The following is a 24,698-nucleotide window of genomic DNA, read 5'->3' as shown; positions in this document are numbered from 1 at the left end:
GCGGACACATGATGACAGAAGATGAACCAGGGAAACAGGAGCGTAGATCAAGTGGAACGTCAGTAAATAACGGAGGCTGGACTGACCTGTAGATGCAGGCTTAGGGGCCACCAGCTTCTTCACCTGGGCCTGCATCTGCACAGCAGATAGAGAACGCCGCCCAGAGACAAACGCCACAAGCGCTGGACCAAGAGGCCTATTATGACACACGATAAATGAGAGGCAACGACATTAACAATGACACAACGTTACAAACATTTCTTCAGGAACACGTACTGTGATGCACTCGTGGCTCTCTGGCTTGCGGCCGATGCAGAGGCTGCGCTGCTGCTGGAGGTGGAGGCGGTGGAGGAGGTAGATGCTCCAGCAGCAGCTTTCATCCTCTGCCTGTCTCTGCTGCGCACATACTGGACGGCGTTCTCCATCTGCGTCCCTGGAGCTGGTGACGTCCTCCGCAGGTACTTGACAAAACTGCACAAATCAAACATTCAACGTGATTCTGATTCTCGATTGTCGCCACACGATAATAATAATAATAATGATCTTTTTCACCGGATCTTTTTGTTGTCCGTCGACTCGTAGAGGCTCTCCAGGGTCTCAAATTTGAAGTCCCCGAAGCCAACAAGGGCCCGTCCCTCCTGACCGGGCTGGAGGGAATTCGCCCACGCCTCCTCAAATGCCCGGTGGAACCTGACAGCCTCCACGAAGTCAGGATAGGCGGAGGAGTAGCGGGTGAAGGCGTCCTGTGAGGTTACAAAGTGAGATAACACAGTGAGGTTAAATGCCATCATTTCTCTAATTGTAACTGTCTCAAAGTATTGTGAAGGACCTTGTTGGCCATCAGCGGGGACTCAGACTGCGTCCTCTCGCGCTCCTTCTGGTGGGAGGCGACCAGATTGACGCTGTAGCCCACGTCGTTCTCCAGGAGCCAGTGGAAGGTTCTGCCCTGGTAGCGGCCAAACTGCACCTTCCACCGGCTCAGGACCAGGGCGGCGTTGGCGGTGTCACCGCCCTCGGAGACGACGTGAGCCCAGGCCTCCGAGTCCACCTCCTCCGGCTTCTTTGCCCTGTAAGGCGCCTGGGCACTGGGGGGCTGCCGCGTGAAGAGGGCCTGGGCCGCTGGGGAGGCCTTGAGCAGGATGGTCCCGTTAGGGGCCCTCCGGAATGTAGGGTGCTCCATCTAAACAAATGGACATTTTAGCAGCACACGGGAGAAAGAAGAAGACATGACACGTGACACTCCCATCTATGACATCAGTTATATCACAGTATTTTACTCTTGTCATTAAAACCTTCCTATCAGAGGAAACCATGTGTCTGTCTCTAAATATGCACATGTATTTTTTTATGTTTGTTTGTTATTATGTTACATAAATAACGAATACTTCCACATAAATGACAAATATCACAATTCTACTGGACTGTTGAATGACACACATGAATAAAACACGTTGCTATACGTTGTAATGAAGTAACGTTTATGACTTGGTAACCCCCGTTGTTGTCAACATGTGACGCATCCCCGATGCTATAAGTCACGTAAGCTCCGTCACCAATAAACCACTTAAATGTCCGCAGAAACACGGAGAGACGTGACCGTTAGCTCCCATACGCGGTTTTAGACCGGGTTCCATTCACCGTATTAAAGTAGTTAGTAATAATAACCATAAATTGTGGCTAAAGTTAGGTGTGTGACGTCACGGCCGCCGCTAGCATCGATCGGCAGCGGGTTTGTTGCGGGCAAACTCATTTCCATTCACTCACATTTAAATAGTATTAGTATCCCTACTTACACTCATAATAAACACCGTTTAACATGCGCCGTAGTACTAAAAGACAACATAGTTGACATGTTGTACTTACGTCTGCCGAGTATTGTTAGAATGAGACGGCAGTCCAGCGGTGATCCAACATGGCGGATCGAGAAGTCAGAATTGAAACAAATAGAGCATCTGATTGGACGCGCAAACCGTGGATCCTTTGATTGGTCGGCCGAGAATTGAAACAAGCTCTGAGGCGTCTCATTGGCTCCTGGGAAATGAAACAATTGAAACAGAGAAGAAGGGGCTCCGGGTAGCGCAAGGATGACACGCAAATTCGTGAAGCGTTCCTCATTTTCTTTAATTCTCTATAATCTCTATGATATTCTATGATGTCTAGGATTTTTTACGGCTATTACGGACTTTTCCCACTTGTGGTGAAACGGCGCCACCGCGGCCACTGTCGGTACTGCAGCAGCAGAGCGCCGTCTCCCTAGGAGGTAAAGTCTTGATTAAACCCAGACCCAATAAGTATCCACAGAAAATTTTGTGACAATCAGACATAGCGTTTGCCCAGGGGGCATCCTCACCAGATGCCCAAACCACCTCAACTGGCTCCTTTCGACGCAAAGGAGCAGCGGCTCTACTCCGAGCTCCTCACGAATGGCTGAGCTTTTCGCCCTATCCCTAAGGGAGACGCCAGCCACTCTCCTGAGGAAACCCATTTCGGCCGCTTGTACCCGTGACCTAGTTCTTTCGGTCATGGCCCATCCTTCATGACCATAGGTGAGGGTAGGAACGAAGATTGACCGGTAGATCGAGAGCTTTGCCTTCCGGCTCAGCTCTCTTTTCGTGGTGCGGTAAAGCGAGTGCAATACCGCCCCCGCTGCTCCGATTCTCCGGCCAAACTCACACTCCATCTTCCCCTCACTCGTGAACAAGACCCCGAGGTACTTGAACTCCTTCACTTGGGCTAAGGACACATTCCCTACCTGGAGTAGGCAATCCATCGGTTTCCTGCTGAGAACCATGGCCTCAGATTTAGAGGTGCTAATCCTCATCCCGACCGCTTCACACTCGACTGCGAAACGCTCCAGTGAGAGTTGGAGGTCACAGACGGAAGATGCCATCAGGACCACATCATCTGCAAAAAGCAGCGATGAGATCCGCAGCCCCCCGAACTGTAGACCCTCCTCCCCCCGACTACGCCACGATATCCTGTCCATGAAAACCACAAACAAGATTGGTGACAAGGCGCAGCCCTGGCGAAGGCCAACCCCCACCGGAAACGCCATGAGCATACTCCCAAGCCCTCTCTATGATCCTGGAAAGAGTGAAGAGCTGGTTTGTTGTTCCACGACCAGGACGAAAACCGCATTGTTCCTCTTCAATCCCTGGTTCGACTATCGGCCGAACCCTCCTTTCCAGCACCGTAGAGTAGACTTTACCCGGGAGGCTGAGTAGTGTGATGCTGAGTAGTGTGATACCCCTGTAATTGGCACACACGCTCTGGTCTTTGAAGAGGGGTACCACCACCCCGGTCTGCCACTCTTTTGGCACTGTCCCAGACTTCCACGCAGTGTTGAAGAGGCGTGTCTTCCAAGACAACACCCATTGCTTTTAGCATCTCTGGACGGATCCCATCAATCCCCGGGGCTTTGCCACTGCGGAGTTGTTTGACTACCTCAGTGACCTCCACCAGGCCAATTGACGATCCCTCCTCCGCCTCCAGCTCCGCCTCTACCAGGATTCAGGAGTTCCTCAAAGTGTTCCTCCCCCGATAACCTCCTCAGTCGCGGTCAACAGGGTCCCATCCTTACTGTACACACCTTGGATGGTTCCCTGTTTCCCCCTCCTGAAGTGCCGGATGGTCTTCCAGAAGCACTTTGGTGCCGACCGAAAGTCCTTCTCCATAGTTACCCCGAACTCCTCCCATACTCGCTGCTTTGCCTCCATCACGACAGCGGCTGCTGCCCTTCGAGCCTGTCGGCACACTGCAACTGCCTCCGGAGTCCCACCGGATATCATAACCCGGCAGGCCTCTTTCTTCAGTCGGACGGCTTCCCTGACCACCGGTGTCCACCACAGGGTTCGAGGGTTACCGCCCCTTGATGCACCTAAGACCTTGAGGCCACAACTCACTGCCGCGGCTTCAGCAATGGAGGTTTTGAACATACACCACTCTGGTTCAATGTCCCCTACCTCCACAGGAATGTGAGAGAAGCTCCGCCGGAGGTGTGAGTTGAAAATCTTTTGGACCGGGGCCTCCTCCAGACATTCCCAGTTCACCCTCACCACACGCTTGGGTTTACCGGGTCTGTCCCGTGTCTTCCCCCATCCCCTGACCCAGCTCACAACCAGATGGTGATCAGCTGACAGCTCTGCCCCTCTCTTTACCCGAGAACATGCGGCCTCAGATCAGACGATACGATTACAGAATCGATCATCGATCTTTGGCCTAGGGTGCTCTGGTACCACGTACACTTATGAACATCCTTATGTTCGAACATGGTGTTTGTTATGGACAATCCGTGACTGGCACGGAAGTCTAGTAAAAAAAACCCGCTCGGGTTCAGATCAGTGAGGCCATTCCTTTCCAATCACGCCTCTCCAGTTATCTCCATCGTCGCCAACGTGCGCATTGAAGTCTCCCAGTAGGACTATGGAGTCCCCTACTGGAGCCCCATGCAGGACTCCATTCAGGGTCTCCAAAAAGGCCGAATACTCTGTGCTGCTGTTTGGTGCATATGCACAGACAACAGTCAGAGTTTTCTCCCCCACCCCCCGAAGGCGTAGGGAGGCAACCCTTTTGTCCACCGGGGTAACCTCCAATGTAGCAGCACTCAGCCGGGGACTTATGAGTATCCCCACACCCGCCTGGCGCCTCACACCATGGGCCACTCCGGAGTAGAGTCCAGGATAGGGGATGGACTCCAGAGAATAGAGTAGAGAATAGAGAGATAGATCCCCTATCCAGGAGTGTGGTTCCAGAGCCGAGGCTGTGCGTAGAGGTAAGCCCCACCAGATCCAACTGATAACGCTACACCTCCCGCACAAGCTCCGGCTCCTTCCCCCCCAGAGAGGTTACGTTCCACGTCCCCAGAGCCAGCATCTGCCGCCCAGGTCGGTTTCCGTCTAGACCCCCCACTGTCACTGCCACCCTTGTAGCAGCGCACCCGACCCCATTGGTTTCCTCCACAGGTGGTGAGCCCATGGGGAGTAGAGTCTTGGGCTGCCACCGTCACTCCTTCGGGCTGTGCCCGGCCGGGCTCCGGGGTAAACCCGGCCACCAGACGCTCGCTGTCGGGCCCTCCATCTGTAATTATAATACACCTCTTACATAATAATCTAAACAAAAAAAGAACAACATTCTTTTCCACAACTGGATGTATATATACATGTATATATATATATGTATATATATATATATACATATATATATACATTACACACATTACATATAAAGAAACAGTTGCTTTAACACTAGAAGCCCCTCAACACAATCCAGCAGACTGAGCAACAAATAAACAACACTCTCTCACCTCTTATTCTTTTTGCTTTAGATGGATATGTTATTCTATTTTGTATGTTCTATAAATAGGGCGGCGCGGTGGCGTGGTGGTTAGCACTGTTGCCTCACAGCAAGAAGGTCCTGGGTTCGATTCCGCCCAGTGGCCTTTCTGTGTGGAGTCTGCATGTTCTCCCCGTGTCTGCGTGGGTTCTCTCCGGGTTCTCCGGCTTCCTCCCACAGTCCAAAGACATGCTCTGGGGATCAGGTTAATTGGTGACTCTAAATTGCCCGTAGATGTGTGAATGTGAGTGTGAATGGTTGTGTGTCTCTGTGTTGCCCTGCGATTGGCTGGCGACCAATCCAGGGTGTACCCTGTCTATCGCCCGAAGTTGGCTGGGATGGACTCCAGCCCCCCCGCGACCCTGTGTGCAGGATAAGCGGTTTGACAATGGATGGATGGATGGATGGATGTTCTATAAATGTGCTGTATTTACTATCTTATCTTCAGTGGTTATTCTTACTTAAATGAGGTGTTGCAGACTCTTAAGGAGGCTGTAAAATCAAAAAGTCCCAACAAAGCTGCTGTGTGTGTGTGTGTACTAGAGTACCAGTCAAAAGATTGAAACAAAGAAATATATGATCTATATATATATATGAATTAGGGCTGTCAATAATAGCGCGTTAACGACGTTGATTAGTTGTTTGTTGTAAATTACGTGAATTTCTCTAACTATCAGTTCAGGAAAGTACCTCTTCCTCTAGGGAATGCACTTCCTCTTATAGAACACATTACTGCTACCTGCAGGGATACATCAGTACTCATCACAATAGACACTCACTAGGGAGGTGCCGTGCCGTTGGGAGCTAGAGGCGAGATGGAGCAAGGTGAGCAAAGTGGGCCTATGGACGGATTCAAATATAAAAAGAATGATGATGGTACAGTTAACAAGTACACGGTTATTTGCAAGATTTGTAACAAGGAGTTTCAATTTCACCGGAGCCGTTCAAGCTTGAGGTACCATGTCAACGCCAAACATGTGTTTGCTGGGCCGTCAGGCTCAGCAAGTCGTTTGCGCCAGTCCACGCTGAATGTTCGGAGGCCATTAACAAAATCAACCTCAGATAATTTGACCAACACAATAGCAAAATGGATCGCAAAGGATTGTCGACCCATTAGCATTGTAGAAGACTCAGGTTTCCTTGATGTTTTGCAAGTGGCGTCTCAAGACTCATCCTATAAGCCATCGTCAAGAGCCACAGTTATGACGAAAATCCACGAGCTCTATGAAAACGAAAAAGAAAAAAGGAAAGCGGTCTTGGCTCAAGTAAATCATATCGCCCTGACAGGAGACCATTGGACATCAGTGAGTAACAACAATTACCTCGGAGTAACTGCACATTTCATCAGTGACACGTGGGAACTGAAGTCTTTTGCGCTGACTATATTAAAAACTGAGGAGCGTCATTTTGCGGAGGCTTGTAAAGAACAGTTCCTGTCTGTTGCACGTAAGTGGGACATCGAGGGCAAGACGACAACCATTGGGACTGACAGTGCGCGCAACATAGTTGCCGCAATTAGACTTACACGCTATGAACACATTAACTGTGTCGCTCACATGGTGCAGAGAAGTGTCACAGTGAGTCTTGCTGACAGCGGCTTTGTAAATTCTTTGGCCAAGGCTCGCAAAGTTGTCGGTCATTTCATGTCAGAGCTTAAAAACTCGTTTTGCCGACCGCAGCAGAGTGGGATAAACTGCAGAGGCTGGAGACCCTTCTAGAGCCATGCAGGTAAATCAGTCTGTAACTTATCAAATAACATTGCTTTGATTATTTTCTGGAATGAATTGAATGAATGAATTAAAGTCAAATATCAATAACATGTATGTATGTAAAAAATAATGATGATAATAATAATAATAATAATGATGATAATAATAATAATAATGATGATAATAATAGGGCGGCACGGTGTTCTGTGTGGAGTCTGCATGTTCTCCCCGTGTCTGCGTGGGTTCTCTCCGGGTTCTCCGGCTTCCTCCCACAGTCCAAAGACGTGCTCTGGGGATCAGGTTAATTGGGGACTCTAAATTGCCCGTAGATGTGTGAATGTGAGAGTGAATGGTTGTGTGTCTCTGTGTAGCCCTGCGATTGGCTGGCGACCAATCCAGGGTGTACCCTGTCTATCGCCCGAAGTTGGCTGGGATGGACTCCAGCCCCCCCGCGACCCTGTGTGCGGGATAAGCGGTTTGACAATGGATGGATGGATGATAATAATAAATAATTATTATCATTATTAATAATATGTTGATAACCACTGTTCTAATAATACACTGTCTCAGTGTGCATGTGTGTGTTTGTGTGCGTAGGTATGTAACTGAGCTCCTGGGTGGAGAGGCCTATGTCTCCTGTTCTGTGGTACTACCTTCTCTCTGCCACTTGCGTCTGAAGATGGAAGCCTGTGATGAGGACCCTGCATTTGTGGTGAGATTCAAGACCAAGTTCAAGGAGGATCTAGCTTCCCGTCAAGAAAAGCTTAACAATGCATGGCTCCAGATTGCTACAGTTTTAGATCCTTGTTTCAAAGACTTGAAATGCATGCCCAAGACAGACAGGGAAGAGGTGTGGACCACACTTGAAGGGATGCTGCAACAAGAGTCACCCAGAAGGTCTTCACAGGCACATGATGATGGGCCACCCAGTAAGAATAACCAGCCTTCTGCAAATGGGCTCGGATTCAGAATCAGAAGATGAAGAGGTCCAACCTGCCATACAGAGGTACAGAGCAGAGCCCACCATTAATTTGGAGCACTGCCCCTTGAGGTGGTGGGCATCTCATTCAGGAGCCCATGAGAAGCTGGCCTCACTAGCTCACAAATATCTAGCCACTCCTGCAAACACTGTTCCCTGTGAACGACTTTTCTCAGTTGCAGGTCACATTGTGAACAAGAAAAGGTCAGCTTTACTTTCAGAAAATGTGAACAAGTTAGTTTGCCTCAGCAACTGGCTGAAAGATGATGAAGCTCAGTAGATTTGAAAGGTGATGTTCAGACAAAAAGACCAGTTTCAGTGCAACATGTTATAGTAGTTAGCAACTGGATTTTTGAGCAACTGGATTAAAGAATGGAGGAAAAGGTAAAAGATTGTTCTTTGGTTTGATTTAAAAGTTGAAAATGTTTTCTTCCACATAAAACGCAACAGATGACTCAAATTGTGCAAAAATGTGGTAGACCACTGTTATGATTTGACTACATTTATTGCTTTCTGTTCTGAATACTGTAAATTGTACATCCTGGTTAAGAGGAATGCCAAAAAGGAAGCAATGGGACATTACAAAGACAAATATTATGGTGTGTAGTATGTTTCAGCTTGATTTAAACCACCATTATTTGGCTGTGTTAATAAACAGACATAATATGAAAATGATGTATCTGTGTCCTGTTATCTATCTTTTGGTATGCATTTCAGAAAGAAAAAATGGTTAGGATTCAGGTGTAATTGCAAATAGTGATTAATCCTGATTAATCCACTGAAAAATCTGATTAATTGATTAAAATTTTTAATTATTTGACAGCCCTAATATAAATATAAAAAAATAAACAAAGAAATGAACATTGCCACCATACATAATCATTTTATATTTAAATAAAACTATAGATCTGTGAGCTTCCTCCCACAGTCCAAAGACATGCTCTGGGGATCAGGTTGACTGGTAACTCTAAATTGCCCGTAGGTGTGTGAATGTGAATGGTTGTATGTCTCTATGTAGCCCTGTGATTGGCTGGCAACCAGGCCCGGGTGTACTCTGTCTCTCGCCCGAAGTTGGCTGGGATATTGTCCACCCACTCAGGGGTTTTGAATTAATGTAGATGACTCCAGACTCCAGACCCCCCGCGACCCTGTGTGCAGGATAAGCGGTTTGCAAATGGATGGATGGATCTGTGAGGTGTTATTAAAGTAATGTACATAGAAACGACACTACTGTGCAGCAGGTTGTTATGTTTCATATGAATATTCTCAACCTTCTGACAATGATAACATGAACCTCTGAAAGTGTATGTGGGTGACATTAGGATCTGAAAACATAACATGTGAGAGGCAAATAAATTCAAATGACTTACCATATACTCCAGAACAAGCTGTCCCTCGTCCTCCCCCAGGTAGATGCAAAGAGCCTTTAGGACAGCTGTCCTTTTAGGATTGACATCACTTGTCTCCTCTGTTAAAGAATTACAATTATTAAATAAAAAGAAATACATAAATAAGTACAGCAATTTTAATAAATTGAACAATATTTATATTACATTACATGACATGTCATTTAGCTGACGCTTTTATCCAAAGCGACTTACAATAAGTGCATTCAACCATAAAATGTAATAACCTAAATGTATAATATAACTTCATTTTTTCATCATCACAAATATACATGACATTTTACATGTCATAAAGACAATTGGTATACATATTTACTTCTTGCAAGATCTCCAGATGTTTAGCTAGTTTCTGGCCAGCAACTCCTCCCTTCGTCTGGAAGATATACGTCAATTGGGCTAAATGGCTGTCCAACTGTGCCATGAAGGTAGATTCCAGTGGGATGGTGGTAATGCTTTGGAACTTAGCATGTATCTTATCAAAAAACAAAAAGATAAAATACAAAGAGTATCAGTGCAATATTTTGTTGCTAATAAATTCTAGTTTTGAACTCCTCGTTAACAAAGACTGTCTTTGATAGCATGTGTGCTGGTTGGTCCACAGTGTGTTCTAGCCAGACACATTCCTATTAATCGTGGGTAATTGCAAGAGTAGGCTTTCCTTCAGACAATCAAAGAGCTGACAAGCTGGTGAAAAAAGTGGAATATGCAGGAACTTAAGAGCCAGACATTTTTCTTGGTAGACTAAAGAGGACCAAAACCGTTTGCACAAAAGTTGTTGAGTGCCTACATATGATCAGTGGCAGATTGACTTTGCTGTCAGCGATTACTGCCCTATAGAGAGCAAATATACCACAGCATTAGAGTATTTAACCTGAGCAGTACTGCTGGGATCAGCATACCTGTGAAGAGTTTGTTTGTTAAATGTACTTACCAAAACAATATGAGGTCCCCAAAGAGTTCCACATCACACCAACATCAGATAGAAAAAACTGCAAAAAAAATACAATTCAGGATTGGTACATTTATTTTATGAAAAATAAGTAATGTTCATTTATCATTACTGAATTTTGGCACGGCAGGCAAACCAATATTATCTTATCCATTTAGTTTTTAGCCAACATGTGGTCATGAGGTGTGGTCTCTGTTGCCTACAGAGCAGCTGCAGCTTACACTTCCCCGCATTGAAGCGCATTTCCTCCGTGCTCTCAGAGCTAACGGTTACCTACATGTTTAAGCTAACGCTAGCTCATTAGTGTATAACCGAGAAAAGGCACCGCAAAGGGAAAAGATACCGCAGTAAAGAGTTGAGCAGAGCCGCGCGGGACTCACGTAATGGCTGTTAACATGAACCCATTTGGCGCCAGAGAGCAGCAAACGCACATTTTTCAATGGGATTGACTTTAGTTCTCTTTCCCCCTTTTATTACCGCACTGATAAGTTTAAGTTAAAAAATACACTTAAAGTGGGTCCGTAACGTTAAACCTTTCTACATGCCGAGAAACCCGGGAAGGTCAGGCTACAAGCTATTAACGTTAGCTAACAGCTAGCATTAGCTAGTCACTTTACATCGGTTAGGTTCGAATGTTCGTGGCCACAAACTCACGAGAAAGTCAAACAAGAAAAGCATCTGATGCATCACGCATTTATATTGATAGCATCAACACTAGTTAGATAATTATTTTCACTTAAATGAGTCTACTAATGTTAACCTAGCCTTAATGGTGTAGGCAACATTAAGCTAACGTTACCAGCTATAAGCCTCATTTAACATTTTATTGAGACAGCAGACAGCCAACTACTTTTCTTGGTGGCAACTAAATCCTGTTAAAGTGAAAATATGTATTATGAATTTAAAACGTTTACTTACTGAAAACGTAGAGCCTTGGATACGCAGACAGCCAGGAGATAGAGCAAATCCGCGTCCTCCAGGGGCGGTTTGTGGTCGCACATGCGCAGATGTGGAAGTTGAATGTGGTTTTAAAATGTACACGTGTTTTTCATGTAACCTTTAAATGACGGAAATGAGCTTTTCGTAAACCATGGAAGAATGTGTTAAGCTTAATTAACACCCTTAATTCGGGGTCGTCGTGGCGCAGGGGTTAGAGAAGGTGTGCTGGGAAGCACAAGGTTGTTGGTTCGATTCCAGGCTGCCCCATGTTCCACGTCGAAGTGTCCCTGAGCAAGACACCTAACCCCTAATTGCTCCCCGGGCAAAAATGTGAAAAAAAAGCCTTGGGTTTAAAAGTGTAATGTAAGTCGCTTTGGATAAAAGCGTCTGCTAAATGACATGTAATGTAATGTAATTAAAAAAGCTAATTCAATAACACGTTCAAATCAGTGAAATGACCTTGCATAAATCAAGTAATATTTAAAAGCGGTCCGAATCGTTTTTCTCCAGGAGCCAGTGGAAGGTTCTCCCCTGGCAGCGACCCAACTGCACCTTCCACCGGCTCAGGACCAGGGCGGCGCTGGTGGTGCCACCGCCCTCGGAGACGTTTTTTATGCTTGTTATTCCACATAAATGACAAATGACACAATTCTACTGGACTGTTGAATGACACATGAATAAAACACGCTGCTGTTCGTTGTAATAAAGTAGCGTTATGACTTGGTAATAACTGGTGTTGTCAACACGTGACGCATCACCGATGCTATAAAGTCACGTAAGCTCCGTCACCAATAAACCACGCAAACGTCCGCAGAAACACGGAGAGACGTGACCGTTAGCTCCCACACGCGTTCCATTCAGCGTATTAAATACAGTTAGTAATAATAACCATAAATCGTGGCTAAAGTTACGCGTGTGACGTCGCGACCCTGTGTGCAGGATAAACGGTTTGCAAATGGATGGATGGATCTGTGAGGTGTTATTAAAGTAATGTACATAGAAACGACACTACTGTGCAGCAGGTTGTTATGTTTCATATGAATATTCTCAACCTTCTGACAATGATAACATGAACCTCTGAAAGTGTATGTGGGTGACATTAGGATCTGAAAACATAACATGTGAGAGGCAAATCAATTCAAATGACTTACCATATACAGTAATCCCTCGTTTATCGCGGGGGTTACGTTCCGAAAATGACCCGCGATAAGTGAAATCCGCGAAATAGAAAACTTTTTTTTTTTACAATTAGCAACTATTACATGTTTACAAATACAGTGACTCACGTGTAGGCCGTTTCACTGCTCTTCAGACTGGGCCCCTGCATCCTGACTGCGCTCTGCAGTGTTCTCTTCTTCTGAAGCCCGCGGTGCAGGTGTGTTTGTTCGGGAGAAGAACATAGTGATAGGCAGCTGTTGTCGCTCTTTTTTCTTCTTTGCAAAAAGATCCTTGTACACCGACATGCCACCATCGATTACGTTGGAGAACTGTAATGAACGGCTCGGGAGTGAGTTTTTAGCGAATCAGAATGCAGAGCACAATGCACCAAAAAAAAAAAAAATGCATTATGAAAATCCGCGAAATAGCGAATCCGCGATAAGTGAACCGCGAAGTGGCGAGGGATCACTGTACTCCCGAACAAGCTGTCCCTCGTCCTCCCCCAGGTAGATGCAAAGAGCCTTTAGGACAGCTGTCCTTTTAGGATTGACATCACTTGTCTCCTGTGTTAAAGAATTACAATTATTAAATAATAAGAAATACAGAAATAAGTACAGCAATTTTAATAAATTGAACAATATTTATATTACATTACATGACATGTCATTTAGCTGACGCTTTTATCCAAAGCGACTTACAATAAGTGCATTCAACCATAAAATGTAATAACCTAAATGTATAATATAACTTCATTTTTTCATCATCACAAATATACATGACATTTTACATGTCATAAAGACAATTGGTATACATATTTACTTCTTGCAAGATCTCCAGATGTTTAGCTAGTTTCTGGCCAGCAACTCCTCCCTTCGTCTGGAAGATATACGTCAATTGGGCTAAATGGCTGTCCAACTGTGCCATGAAGGTAGATTCCAGTGGGATGGTGGTAAAGCCTTGGAACTTAGCATGTATCTTATCAAAAAACAAAAAGATAAAATACAAAGAGTATTGGTGCAATATTTTGTTGCTAATAAATTTGTCACGGTGTGGTTCACTTCCTGTTGTATTTTGTAGTTTTCTGCCACTCGTGTCCCCGGGTAACTTCACTTCCTGCCTTGTCCTGTCATCCCCTGTGATCGTCTAATAGTTTCCACCTGTGTCCAATCACCTGCACCTCCCTTGTGTATTTAAGCCGTGTGTCTCTTGTGTCACTTGTCGCGTCATTGTCTATTGTCGTGGATGTCCGTAGTTTCTTGCCTGTGTGTTTTTGCCCCTTGGCCCTTTGATTTTCCCTTTTCGACTATTAAAGTATTTTGTTTCCGGAGAAGTCTGCGTTTGAGTCCTGCCTCCCCCACGCATCCTTGACAAAATTCTAGTTTTGAACTCCTGATTAACAAAGACTGTCTTTGATAGCATGTGTACTGGTTGGTCCACAGTGTGTTCTAGCCAGACACATTCCTATTAATCGTGGGTAATTGCAAGAGTAGGCTTTCCTTCAGACAATCAAAGAGCTGACAAGCTGGTGAAAAAAGTGGAATATGCAGGAACTTAAGAGCCAGACATTTTTCTTGGTAGTGACCAAAAACAGAGCTATAAGAATAATCAATCACTAGGTGGGATATACTTTTCTTTCAAATGTATTGTCAATATTTAGGTTACAGCAGTTACACGCTAAGATTGTACAAAGACAAGCCGCACATTGGGAAAATAGGTAGCAAATGCTTACCTCACCGACTAAAGAGGACTAAAACCGTTTGCACAAAAGTTGTTGAATGCCTACATATGATCAGTGGCAGATTTACTTTGCTGTCAGCGATTACTGCCCTATAGAGGGCAAATATACCACAGCATTAGAGTATTTAACCTGAGCAGTACTGCTGGGATCAGCATACCTGTGAAGAGTTTGTTTGTTAAATGTACTTACCAAAACAATATGAGGTCCCCAAAGAGTTCCACATCACACCAACATCAGATAGAAAAAACTGCAAAAAAAATACAATTCAGGATTGGTACATTTATTTTATGAAAAATAAGTATTGTTCATTTATCATTACTGAATTTTGGCACGGCAGGCAAACCAATATTATCTTATCCATTTAGTTTTTAGCCAACATGTGGTCATGAGGTGTGGTCTCTGTTGCCTACAGAGCAGCTGCAACTTACACTTCCCCGCATTGAAGCGCATTTCCTCCGTGCTCTCAGAGCTAACGGTTACCTACATGTTTAAGCTAACGCTAGCTCATTAGTGTATAACCGAGAAAAGGCACCGCAAAGGGAAAAGATACCGCAGTAAAGAGTTGAGCAGAGCCGCGCGGGACTCACGTAATGGCTGTTAACATTAACCCATTTGGCGCCAGAGAGCAGCAAACACACATTTTTCAACGGGATTGACTTTAGTTCTTGTTCCCCCTTTTATTACCGCACTGATAAGTTTAAGTTAAAAAATACACTTCAAGTGGGTCCGTAACGTTAAACCTTTCTACATGCAGAGAAACCCGGGAAGGTCAGGCTACAAGCTATTAACGTTAGCTAACAGCTAGCGTTAGCTGGTCACTTTACATTGGTTAGGTTCGAATGTTCGTGGCCACAAACTCACGAGAAAGTCAAACAAGAAAAGCATCTGATGCATCATGCATTTATATTGATAGCATCAACACTAGTTAGGTAATTATTTTCACTTAAATGAGTCTACTAATGTTAACCTAGCCTTAATGGTGTAGGCAACATTAAGCTAACGTTAGCAGCTATAAGCCTCCGCTTATAGGCCGCCGCTGGCATCAATCGGCAACAGGTTTGTTGTGGGCGAACTCATTTCCATTCACTCACATTTAAATAGTATTAGTATCCCTGCTTGCACTCATAATAAACACCCATTAACATGCGCCGTAGTACTAAAAGACAACATAGTTGACATGTTGTACTTACGTCTGCCGAGTATTGTTAGAATGAGACGGCAGTCCAGCGGTGATCCAACATGGCGGATCGAAAAGTCCAAATTGGAACAACTTGAGCATCTAATTGGACGCGCAAACCGTGGATCCTCTGATAAGTCGGCCGAGAATTGGAACAAGCTCCGAGGCCTCTCATTGGCTCCTGGGAATTGGAACAATTGGAACAGAGAAGAAGGATGTTGTGTGTAAAAGCAGGTTTGTGAAGATCTGTGGTTCGAGTCCCGCCTCAGGCAAGCTGCAATCTAAGCGTGTTAAATTACAGCACGACCAATGTTGGTGAACAAAAACACAGACTTAGAGAACAACATTTACAGTAAGGAATAACAAACAAAAAGAAAAAACACAGAATTAAAAACAATAATAACCTAACCTACTCTAATTTCCTTTCTGATTATTGCTGCCTTAAGTTTCCTGTTGGAATCACATTTGTTTCTTGTCAGAGTGAAATATGAGGGCAGCACATTCCAGTATGCAACAGCTGTGTGCGTGATGTTTTCTTAAGTGCATTGGTTCTGGCTACAGGAAGAGTAACGTGACCACTTAGTGCCTCTCCAACAGACTGAAACCAGTTAGCTATGAAATGATTCCCACTAAAAGTCTCGGTCACACATAGTGTCTAGTGTGAAGTCCTTCCTTGGTTACACACGTCGTCCAGCCTGGCGTCTATTTATTTATTTATTTACTTTGCAGGGTCAATGCAAACTAATCAACAGTTGCACTGTAGTGAGCCAGAGAGGCTCATTTCCATGTTTTTGAGGCAGCCTGAAGTAAAAAAAAACATTAAAAATCTCAAAAGGAAATCAAATTCACATTCATAGACACACGGACACAACGTATACACAAAACCAACACGCAGCAAAAGAAGAGCGTTCGACATTAAACCAGAGCATGCGTCATCTACACACAGCGCTAACTGCGCGAGGCTTTAGACCGCTCACATTATCAACCCGCCGAGTCTTTCCTACCCACAAGTCATTGCAACGTGACGCGTAAAACCAGGTAACCAGTGAAGGCAAAGAAAAAGGACGGCACACGTGTGTTCAGACTGTCATAATAACATGTGTACATTTAAAAGGTCGAGGTTTAAAAATGGGGAACAAAACATGTGAAATCAGACAGTATTTATTCATAAAACAATGAACTTTAATGTCATTTAAAATTTCTTAGTTTAGTTATTTCGATAGCACATATACTAAAATTGGAACGATACAGAGAAGATTAGCATGGCCCCTAAAAGCAGGATATGGTTCATTCTTCTCTGCGATCAGGTCCCAAAAATAGTATGTGTGGGGAGGAGGGGCTAGCTGTGCTCCAGATGTGGGCTGCGATGCAGAAGATCCGTGGTTCGAGTCCCACCTCCGGCAAGTTGCAAGCAAAGTGTGTTAAATGATGGCAGTTATGGAGATACCTAAATAAACGGGTGTGTATGGAATGAAAACATACAGGTGTGTATGAAATGAAAACGCTTCCAAAACCAAGTGCAGAAAATACACTTTAATGGCTTAAATAACACACTAATAATAACACATGACAATAATAACACATGACAATAATAACACACTAATAATAACGCATGACAATAACAACACACTAATAGTAAATAAATAAATAAAACAACAAATAAAAACCCTCATTTCCCCCCGCTCTGAGTCCTTTGGACCTCCTCCCTCCACTGCTCCACAGTCTTGCCCCCGACAGCAGCACAGTATGTTACACCGTAAAGCTGAGTGTGGCCAGTTTCTAATGTTTTGGGCTGACCACACTTGGAGCAGGTGTACTGCTGACGGGGATTCTTGGGTGGCAACACCTGACCTGCAGCAGCAGCAGCAGCCGCTGCTGCTTCGGCCGCCTTCCTCTTCCTCCAGACAGTGGTCCTGCTTTGTCCGGGACTTTGAGGAGGCAGACCGGCAGGACCAGGGAAGACACCCAGGGGCAGTGGAGGAAGGCCGCTGGACAAAGGTCCAGGCTGCTCCCCATCTGGTGGTGGAGGAGGAGGAGGAAGGCCGCCGGATGAGGGTCCTGGCTTCTCATCCGGCACGTCATACTGGTAGGGCTGTCCTTGTCCCACCTGAACAAAGGACAGCCCTTTGACGGGAGGGAGGGGCTCGGCTGCGACACCTGCAGGGATGACGGCAGCTCCCTGCTGCAGCACAGCCGTGACCAACCCCCTCTGCTTGCGAGAGAACCTGGGAGACAAACACAGAATGCGGTCAGGCTCTTGATCCAGCGATAAATCAGAGTGCAGACCCGTCAGAGCAGCTTCACGTTAAACTCACCACTGGCTGAGGGTCCGGTGGTTCAGCTCAAAGAGCTGGATGTCCGTCTGAGCCATCAGCCTCGGGGTGCTCAGCACTACCTCTCTGATGGACACATAGTCAGCGAGGATGAGGCTGAGCCGGGGCTTGTGCATCCCGCCGACCCGCGTGGCCGCCGGGTGGAGCTTGCAGAGCAGCGTGCAAATGGCCTCCACCAGGCGACTGGCGCTGGGCCAGGTGGAAGGCCCCGAGTTGACCCCGAGGAGGCAGCTGAAAGAGTCACGAGGAGCAGAGTGTGGGTCAGTACACAGCAGATATGTACCAGAGGAAAGATCCCTGCTCTAAAGGAGTCTCACCGTTGGAGACTCTCCTTTCCAGCACAGGAGGTGTTCTTCCCCTTCGCTGCCTTGAACCGCCCCTTTGGTTGCCTCTCCCGGTATCTGGGAGGGTAGTCAACTCGCCGCTTGTCCTGCTCCGCCAAGCGAGTCCAAAGCAGGATGAGTCGGTCTACCCTATTCTCAGACAGCCCCAGAAGGTTCCTCCCTTCCACCAGCGCCTGGGCCAGCTTCAGGATGTGCCGGTACCCGGGCTGGCCATCAGGACCCTGGATGTCCTCCTGAGAAGAAACGAGGAGGAACAAAGCCCGTAAGCAAATAGTGCAGTAAGAGATTCTATCTCACAATCGTCAGTATGTGAACTTACTTCAGAGTCTGAGGAGGGCTGCTGGGGATCAGGGTCCTGAACCTCTGGGGCCTCAGGAGGGGCAACTTGACCCGAACGGGATGGCTCAGACGGTGCGTCAGCTGGATCACCTGACCGGGCTGCTGCCACGCTGGAGGACGGAGTATCGGGCCCGAAGACGGTAGGGTCCTCTACGTCTTCCTCGATGCCCTCATCCTCCTCCAGCGCCTCGATGGCAGGAGCCTCGTCCGGAGTGTCAGGGTCCAGGCTGACGTCCTCAAGCACTTTGCCGGTCTGCTGGTACAGGTACTCCACTCCGATGAGCTCCCCTGTCACACAGAGAAGGATTCAGTAGCGGCTCGTTTTGCTGTCAGTTACGAGATGAGGTGTTTTCACATCGCATACCTGTGTACTCAGCCGGCTCGGTGAAGTCCTTAACCATCTGAAGACCAAGCACTCTTTGGCTCTTCTGGTTAAGGACGTGCTTGAGGTGGCCACTGTAGGAGTGCAGAGGTCCCAGCCGTCCCTCGACTGCAGCCGGTGGTGGTGCAGCTGCCGCTGCGCGGTCCTCGTTCCACCTCACCAGTCCATCCACCAGGAACGCCTGGAAGTGCTTGGCGCTGGCCCGGGTCCCTGGGGAAGGGGGGTTTGGATCAGACACGAGTTTGCATTTTCTTAAAGTTCAAATAGAGATTACATTTTGTCACGAGCCGCGAGACACACGCCGGTACCTGGGATGAACCGGTTAAGGTGGAGGTGGAAGGACTCCAGAGAGGTGGAGCCCCTCGCGCAGCGATATACGGGCAGGCTGACTCCTCCCTTGGTCAGCCGGCCCGTCTGGGTGTACAGCTGCACACCTGGCGGGTCCTGGATGCAGCTGAGGTGGGTCCTCTGCGTACTCCATATTTCCTGGATGCGGAGAGCGTTGAGCAACGGGATGCCCAGGTTGTTGCGTCCTGCCGGTCCACCGAAGGTGTCGAGGAGCTCCTGGATGAGGAGGGCCGATTCCTCAGGCCCCCGTGTCCTACGGCGGACGTGGAGCCTCCACTCCTCCTTGGAGATCCTCCGGTTCACCGCGGCGTCCGTCAGTCCAACCATCCCGTGCTTCCCCTCCAGCTGGGACCGCTTAGCCTCTGCGAGACGGCGTGCATCTCCGGCGTCCACCTCAAAGATGCAGTTAGACAGCTGCCTCATGAAGGTGGGGTACAGCTCGTGGCTCTCGGTGTTGACACCTGATGCGAAGCGTCGCATCAGGTGCCAGATGTCCAGTCTCACCACGAGATGCTCCCACTCCTGCGAAACAAACAAAACGTTAAACTCTCCAGCCACGGTGCTGATGCAGCACAACTGTCAACAGTGTCCTTTTCACACCTGAAACAAGACAGCTGTCTTTGACACGCCGTCCCTGTTGCAGCAGTCGCGGTCCACGTAGATCAGCTGGGGGGGAGGTACCCCGGCGAGTCGGTACCGCCTCATCAAGCCGGCCGCCATCCCGGACAGGCCCCCGGCGCTCTCGGTGGAGGTGAGGACGCTCATGAGGACCTGCCCGTGCTCATTGCCGACGTTGGTAGCCCAGGCGGCCGTGTCGGAGGCGATACCCGCGAGCTTCTTTGTCACCTGCAGAGAGATTCTGAGAGTTAATGTGAGAAACACACAGCAGCTGGAAGGAAAAGAAACTGACAGACTCCACTCGCCTTCTTGGTGGAGTCCATCTTTATGATGGACCCGAAGGTGGACGTGATCCTGGCCTTGTACTCATCCAGCCGCGCCAGGACGTCGTAGCTGTACACGGTCAGCAGCCAGACGGGGGATGGCAGAGGGGGCATCTCGGGCGGAGGTGGAATCTGCCCCCTCGCCGAGCACAAGGCCAGGAATGGCTCGCACACGCCGAGGTACTTGATGGCTCTCCGCATCCAGGCGTCCGAGTGCTGCTCCCGCAGGGTGTTGTACAGCTGGTTGGCACTGTTCCCCAGAGTGCGGGACCTCAGCTGTATCACCACCCTCATGTCACAGGACAGCCTGCACGACACAAACATCACGTAGAGCCGAGTCTGCACCTCCAACGGGACGTTCAACACAGACAAATGGTGAAGAAATGCCTCCTTACTTGTACGTGAGTACAGCTGGGAACTGGCAGCTGTGGGTGGGGGACAGCTGCCTGATGATGCCCTGTGACCACCCCCCGACCTTCTTCTTACACCGACGGCACTCCAGGTACTCGGTGGCCATGAGGTACCAGCCGTCGATGTCCAGGACCCTCCGGATGGTCCTGTACAGCCCAGCCTTCATCAGGGACCCAGAGCACGAAGGCTGGGGGCATGTCAGCTGCAGACGCCAAAGCCGGTGTGGCATCCAGAGAAACAGCCGACATGCGAAGAAGGGGTCGGGGGATGCGGGAGGCTGGTTGTAGACCGGCCGGGTTTGGGGGGGGGTCCACCATAGGTTGAGCTCGCCCACGAGCCGAGGCCTCCCCTGGCTGTCCCTGGTAAACAGCACCCGGCCGATCCACTGCTGCTGCTCCACAGTGAGAGCTGCCCTCCAGGACTGAGGCAGCAACTGGTGAGACGACAACACACACACACACAAAACCATTTTAATATCTACAGTCAGCAGGGACACCTGCGGCCTCACGTGTTAGAGAGACTGCCTCACCTCACTGGCAGAAGATGGAGGGGGAGGGAGGAACTCCTCCCGTTCCTCCACGGCGACGGGTGCGGACGGCGTCAAGGGGGCGGCTGGAGGCGAGGGAGCCGGTGTCCCGGCAGGCTGAACCACGACGAGGGCTGCAGGAGGTTCCACCAGGGGGTCTATCTCCTGCGAGGCTTCCAGCAGCTCCTCGTCTGTGGGCTCGTCCAGCAGAGTAGAGACACCGGCTCCCGGAGGAGGAGGTGCTGCTGAGGAGGAGGAGGAGGAGGCGGCGGCGGCGGCAGCAGCAGCAGCAGCGGGTGGTGGCAGGCGCAAAAGGGGAGCCTTTGCAATCGAGGCTTGAAGGTAAAGGAGATGTTTGAGTAGCGTAAAAGGTTGAGATTAAGATGAATTATTATTAATTTATTAATTAATACTGTTAATGCTGAGAGACCGACAAAGATTGAGCTGGATTTACACACCACAAGAGATCAGGAGGTGATTTTAAAGAGCGAAAGTGAGGGTGAGATGATAACTAGTTAGCCATGCAGATGTTGTTGAGCTAGCCAGGCGCTGATGAAAGCACGGTGAAAAGGACGATGTTATTTGCAGAGGTGGGTTATTGATCCGAGATGATCATCAGACCGCTGACGCAAAACTTACCAGTCATCTGCTTTCGTCCTCTGATTCGAGGAAACGTTTTTAAAGTCAAATAAAAAGAGCGTCAACAATGAATACAAGTACTTTTGTTTGTGAGCAAAGTGTTTCCTCTTTATGACTTTACTCTTTACTTACAGGTCTCCAAGTCAACTACCGCCTTGACCAGCTCTTCATCTGTAGGCTCCACAGATGACCGGGGGGAGGACAGAGCTGGTCTGAAGGGGCTGAAGTGGGAGGCTGCGGACACATGATGACAGAAGATGAACCAGGGAAACAGGAGCGTAGATCAAGTGGAACGTCAGTAAATAACGGAGGCTGGACTGACCTGTGGATGCAGGCTTAGGGGCCACCAGCTTCTTCACCTGGGCCTGCATCTGCACAGCAGATAGAGAACGCCGCCCAGAGACAAACGCCACAAGCGCTGGACCAAGAGGCCTATTATGACACACGATAAATGAGAGGCAACGACATTAACAATGACACAACGTTACAAACATTTCTTCAGGAACACGTACTGTGATGCACTCGTGGCTCTCTGGCTTGCGGCCGATGCAGAGGCTGCGCTGCTGCTGGAGGTGGAGGCGGTGGAGGAGGTAGATGCTCCAGCAGCAGCTTTCATCCTCTGCCTGTCTCTGCTGCGCACATACTGGACGGCGTTCTCCATCTGCGTCCCTGGAGCTGGTGACGTCCTCCGCAGGTACTTGACAAAACTGCACAAATCAAACATTCAACGTGATTCTGATTCTCGATTGTCGCCACAGCAAACGCGACGATAATAATAATAATAATGATCTTTTTCACCGGATCTTTTTGTTGTCCGTCGACTCGTAGAGGCTCTCCAGGGTCTCAAATTTGAAGTCCCCGAAGCCAACAAGGGCCCGTCCCTCCTGACCGGGCTGGAGGGAATTCGCCCGCGCCTCCTCAAATGCCCGGTGGAACCTGACAGCCTCCACGAAGTCAGGATAGGCGGAGGAGTAGCGGGTGAAGGCGTCCTGTGAGGTTACAAAGTGAGATAACACAGTGAGGTTAAATGCCATCATTTCTCTAATTGTAACTGTCTCAAAGTATTGTGAAGGACCTTGTTGGCCATCAGCGGGGACTCAGACTGCGTCCTCTCGCGCTTCTTCTGGTGGGAGGCGACCAGATTGACGCTGTAGCCCACGTCGTTCTCCAGGAGCCAGTGGAAGGTTCTGCCCTGGTAGCGGCCAAACTGCACCTTCCACCGGCTCAGGACCAGGGCGGCGTTGGCGGTGTCACCGCCCTCGGAGACGACGTGAGCCCAGGCCTCCGAGTCCACCTCCTCCGGCTTCTTTGCCCTGTAAGGCGCCTGGGCACTGGGGGGCTGCCGCGTGAAGAGGGCCTGGGCCGCTGGGGAGGCCTTGAGCAGGATGGTCCCGTTAGGGGCCCTCCGGAATGTAGGGTGTTCCATCTAAACAAATGGACATTTTAGCAGCACACGGGAGAAAGAAGACATCACACGTGACACTCCCATCTATGACATCAGTTATATCACAGTATTTTACTCTTGTCATTAAAACCTTCCTATCAGAGGAAACCATGTGTCTGTCTCTAAATATGCACATGTATTTTTTTATGTTTGTTTGTTATTATGTTACATAAATAACGAATAATTCCACATAAATGACAAATATCACAATTCTACTGGACTGTTGAATGACACACATGAATAAAACACGTTGCTATACGTTGTAATGAAGTAACGTTTATGACTTGGTAACCCCCGTTGTTGTCAACATGTGACGCATGCCCGATGCTATAAGTCACGTAAACTCCGTCAGCAATAAACCACCTAAATGTCCGTAGAAAGGCATAAATGACAAATATCACAATTCTACTGGACTGTTGAATGACACATGAATAAAACACGTTGCTATACGTTGTAATGAAGTAACGTTTATGACTTGGTAACCCCCGTTGTTGTCAACATGTGACGCATCCCCGATGCTATAAGTCACGTAAACTCCGTCACCAATAAACCACTTAAACGTCCGCAGAAACACGGAGAGACGTGACCGTTAACTTCCATACGCGGTTTTAGACCGGGTTCCATTCACCGTATTAAAGTAAAGTTAGTAATAATAACCATAAATCGTGGCTAAAGTTACGCGTGTGACGTCACGGCCGCCGCTAGCATCGATCGGCAGCGGGTTTGTTGCGGGCGAACTCATTTCCATTCACTAACATTTAAATAGTATTAGTATCCCTACTTACACTCATAATAAACACCGTTTAACATGCGCCGTAGTACTAAAAGACAACATAGTTGACTTGTTGTACTTACGTCTGCCGAGTATTGTTAGAATGAGACGGCAGTCCAGCGGTGATCCAACATGGCGGATCGAGAAGTCAGAATTGAAACAAATAGAGCATCTGATTGGACGCGCAAACCGTGGATCCTTTGATTGGTCGGCCGAGAATTGAAACAAGCTCTGAGGCGTCTCATTGGCTCCTGGGAAATGAAACAATTGAAACAAAGAAGGGGCTCCGGGTAGCGCAAGGATGACACGCAAATTCGTGAAGCGTTCCTCATTTTCTTTAATTCTCTATAATCTCTATGATATTCTATGATGTCTAGGATTTTCTACGGCTATTACGGACTTTTCCCACTTGTGGTGAAACGGCGCCACCGCGGCCACTGTCGGTACTGCAGCAGCAGAGCGCCGTCTCCCTAGGAGGTAAAGTCTTGATTAAACCCAGACCCAATAAGTATCCACAGAAAATTTTCTGACAATCAGACATAGCGTTTGCCCAGGGGGCATCCTCACCAGATGCCCAAACCACCTCAACTGGCTCCTTTCGACGCAAAGGAGCAGCGGCTCTACTCCGAGCTCCTCACGAATGGCTGAGCTTTTCACCCTATCCCTAAGGGAGACGCCAGCCACTCTCCTGAGGAAACCCATTTCGGCCGCTTGTACCCGTGACCTAGTTCTTTCGGTCATGGCCCATCCTTCATGACCATAGGTGAGGGTAGGAACGAAGATTGACCGGTAGATCGAGAGCTTTGCCTTCCGGCTCAGCTCTCTTTTCGTCA

General features: G+C 48.0%; 3 protein-coding genes, 1 long non-coding RNA gene and 1 pseudogene across 4 annotated transcripts in view; 1 reads left to right on the top strand and 4 right to left on the bottom strand.

Annotated features, from left to right (window-relative positions):
- Positions 1 to 109: 109 nt before the first annotated feature.
- Positions 110 to 1,990, bottom strand: LOC144407980 (uncharacterized). The gene is made up of 4 exons (XM_078103058.1): positions 1,864 to 1,990; positions 830 to 1,180; positions 553 to 743; positions 110 to 471 (listed from the first exon to the last, which is right to left on the bottom strand). Exons 2-4 carry the CDS (start codon positions 1,178 to 1,180, stop codon positions 249 to 251), a joined length of 765 nt encoding a protein of 254 aa, XP_077959184.1. The 5' UTR covers positions 1,864 to 1,990; the 3' UTR covers positions 110 to 248.
- An 8,174-nt stretch (positions 1,991 to 10,164) lies between these two features.
- On the bottom strand, positions 10,165 to 14,771 carry LOC144407979 (uncharacterized). Its single transcript, XR_013467713.1, has 4 exons — positions 13,291 to 14,771; positions 11,293 to 13,034; positions 10,357 to 10,414; positions 10,165 to 10,256 (listed from the first exon to the last, which is right to left on the bottom strand). It is a non-coding gene; the product is annotated as an uncharacterized LOC144407979 (long non-coding RNA).
- A 1,825-nt stretch (positions 14,772 to 16,596) lies between these two features.
- Positions 16,597 to 16,683, top strand: LOC144408040 (U6 spliceosomal RNA; annotated as a pseudogene).
- A 222-nt stretch (positions 16,684 to 16,905) lies between these two features.
- Positions 16,906 to 21,886, bottom strand: LOC120819758 (uncharacterized). Its single transcript, XM_078103055.1, has 12 exons — positions 21,782 to 21,886; positions 21,650 to 21,669; positions 21,014 to 21,345; positions 20,469 to 20,917; positions 20,056 to 20,380; positions 19,733 to 19,978; positions 19,093 to 19,654; positions 18,767 to 18,994; positions 18,383 to 18,690; positions 18,037 to 18,296; positions 17,702 to 17,950; positions 16,906 to 17,611 (listed from the first exon to the last, which is right to left on the bottom strand). The coding sequence occupies exons 2-12, from the start codon at positions 21,654 to 21,656 to the stop codon at positions 17,056 to 17,058; spliced, it is 3,522 nt and encodes a 1,173-aa protein (XP_077959181.1). The 5' UTR covers positions 21,657 to 21,669; positions 21,782 to 21,886; the 3' UTR covers positions 16,906 to 17,055.
- An 81-nt stretch (positions 21,887 to 21,967) lies between these two features.
- Positions 21,968 to 24,698, bottom strand: part of LOC144407978 (uncharacterized) — a 5,396-nt gene continuing 2,665 nt past the window's right edge. Inside the window, exons 1-4 of the mRNA XM_078103056.1 lie at positions 23,949 to 24,698; positions 22,725 to 23,075; positions 22,448 to 22,638; positions 21,968 to 22,356 (exon numbers count right to left, since the gene is read on the bottom strand). The exon at positions 23,949 to 24,698 is cut by the window's right edge and continues 2,665 nt beyond it. Coding sequence (XP_077959182.1) covers positions 22,134 to 22,356; positions 22,448 to 22,638; positions 22,725 to 23,075 — 765 coding nt within the window. The 5' untranslated portion in view covers positions 23,949 to 24,698 and the 3' untranslated portion in view covers positions 21,968 to 22,133. The remainder of the gene's footprint in view (positions 22,357 to 22,447; positions 22,639 to 22,724; positions 23,076 to 23,948) is intronic.

This window comes from Gasterosteus aculeatus, chromosome 5 (genome assembly GCF_964276395.1).
Source record: "Gasterosteus aculeatus chromosome 5, fGasAcu3.hap1.1, whole genome shotgun sequence".
NCBI classification, from domain to species: Eukaryota; Metazoa; Chordata; class Actinopteri; order Perciformes; family Gasterosteidae; genus Gasterosteus; species Gasterosteus aculeatus.
This window is presented reverse-complemented; position numbering and strand designations above follow the sequence as displayed.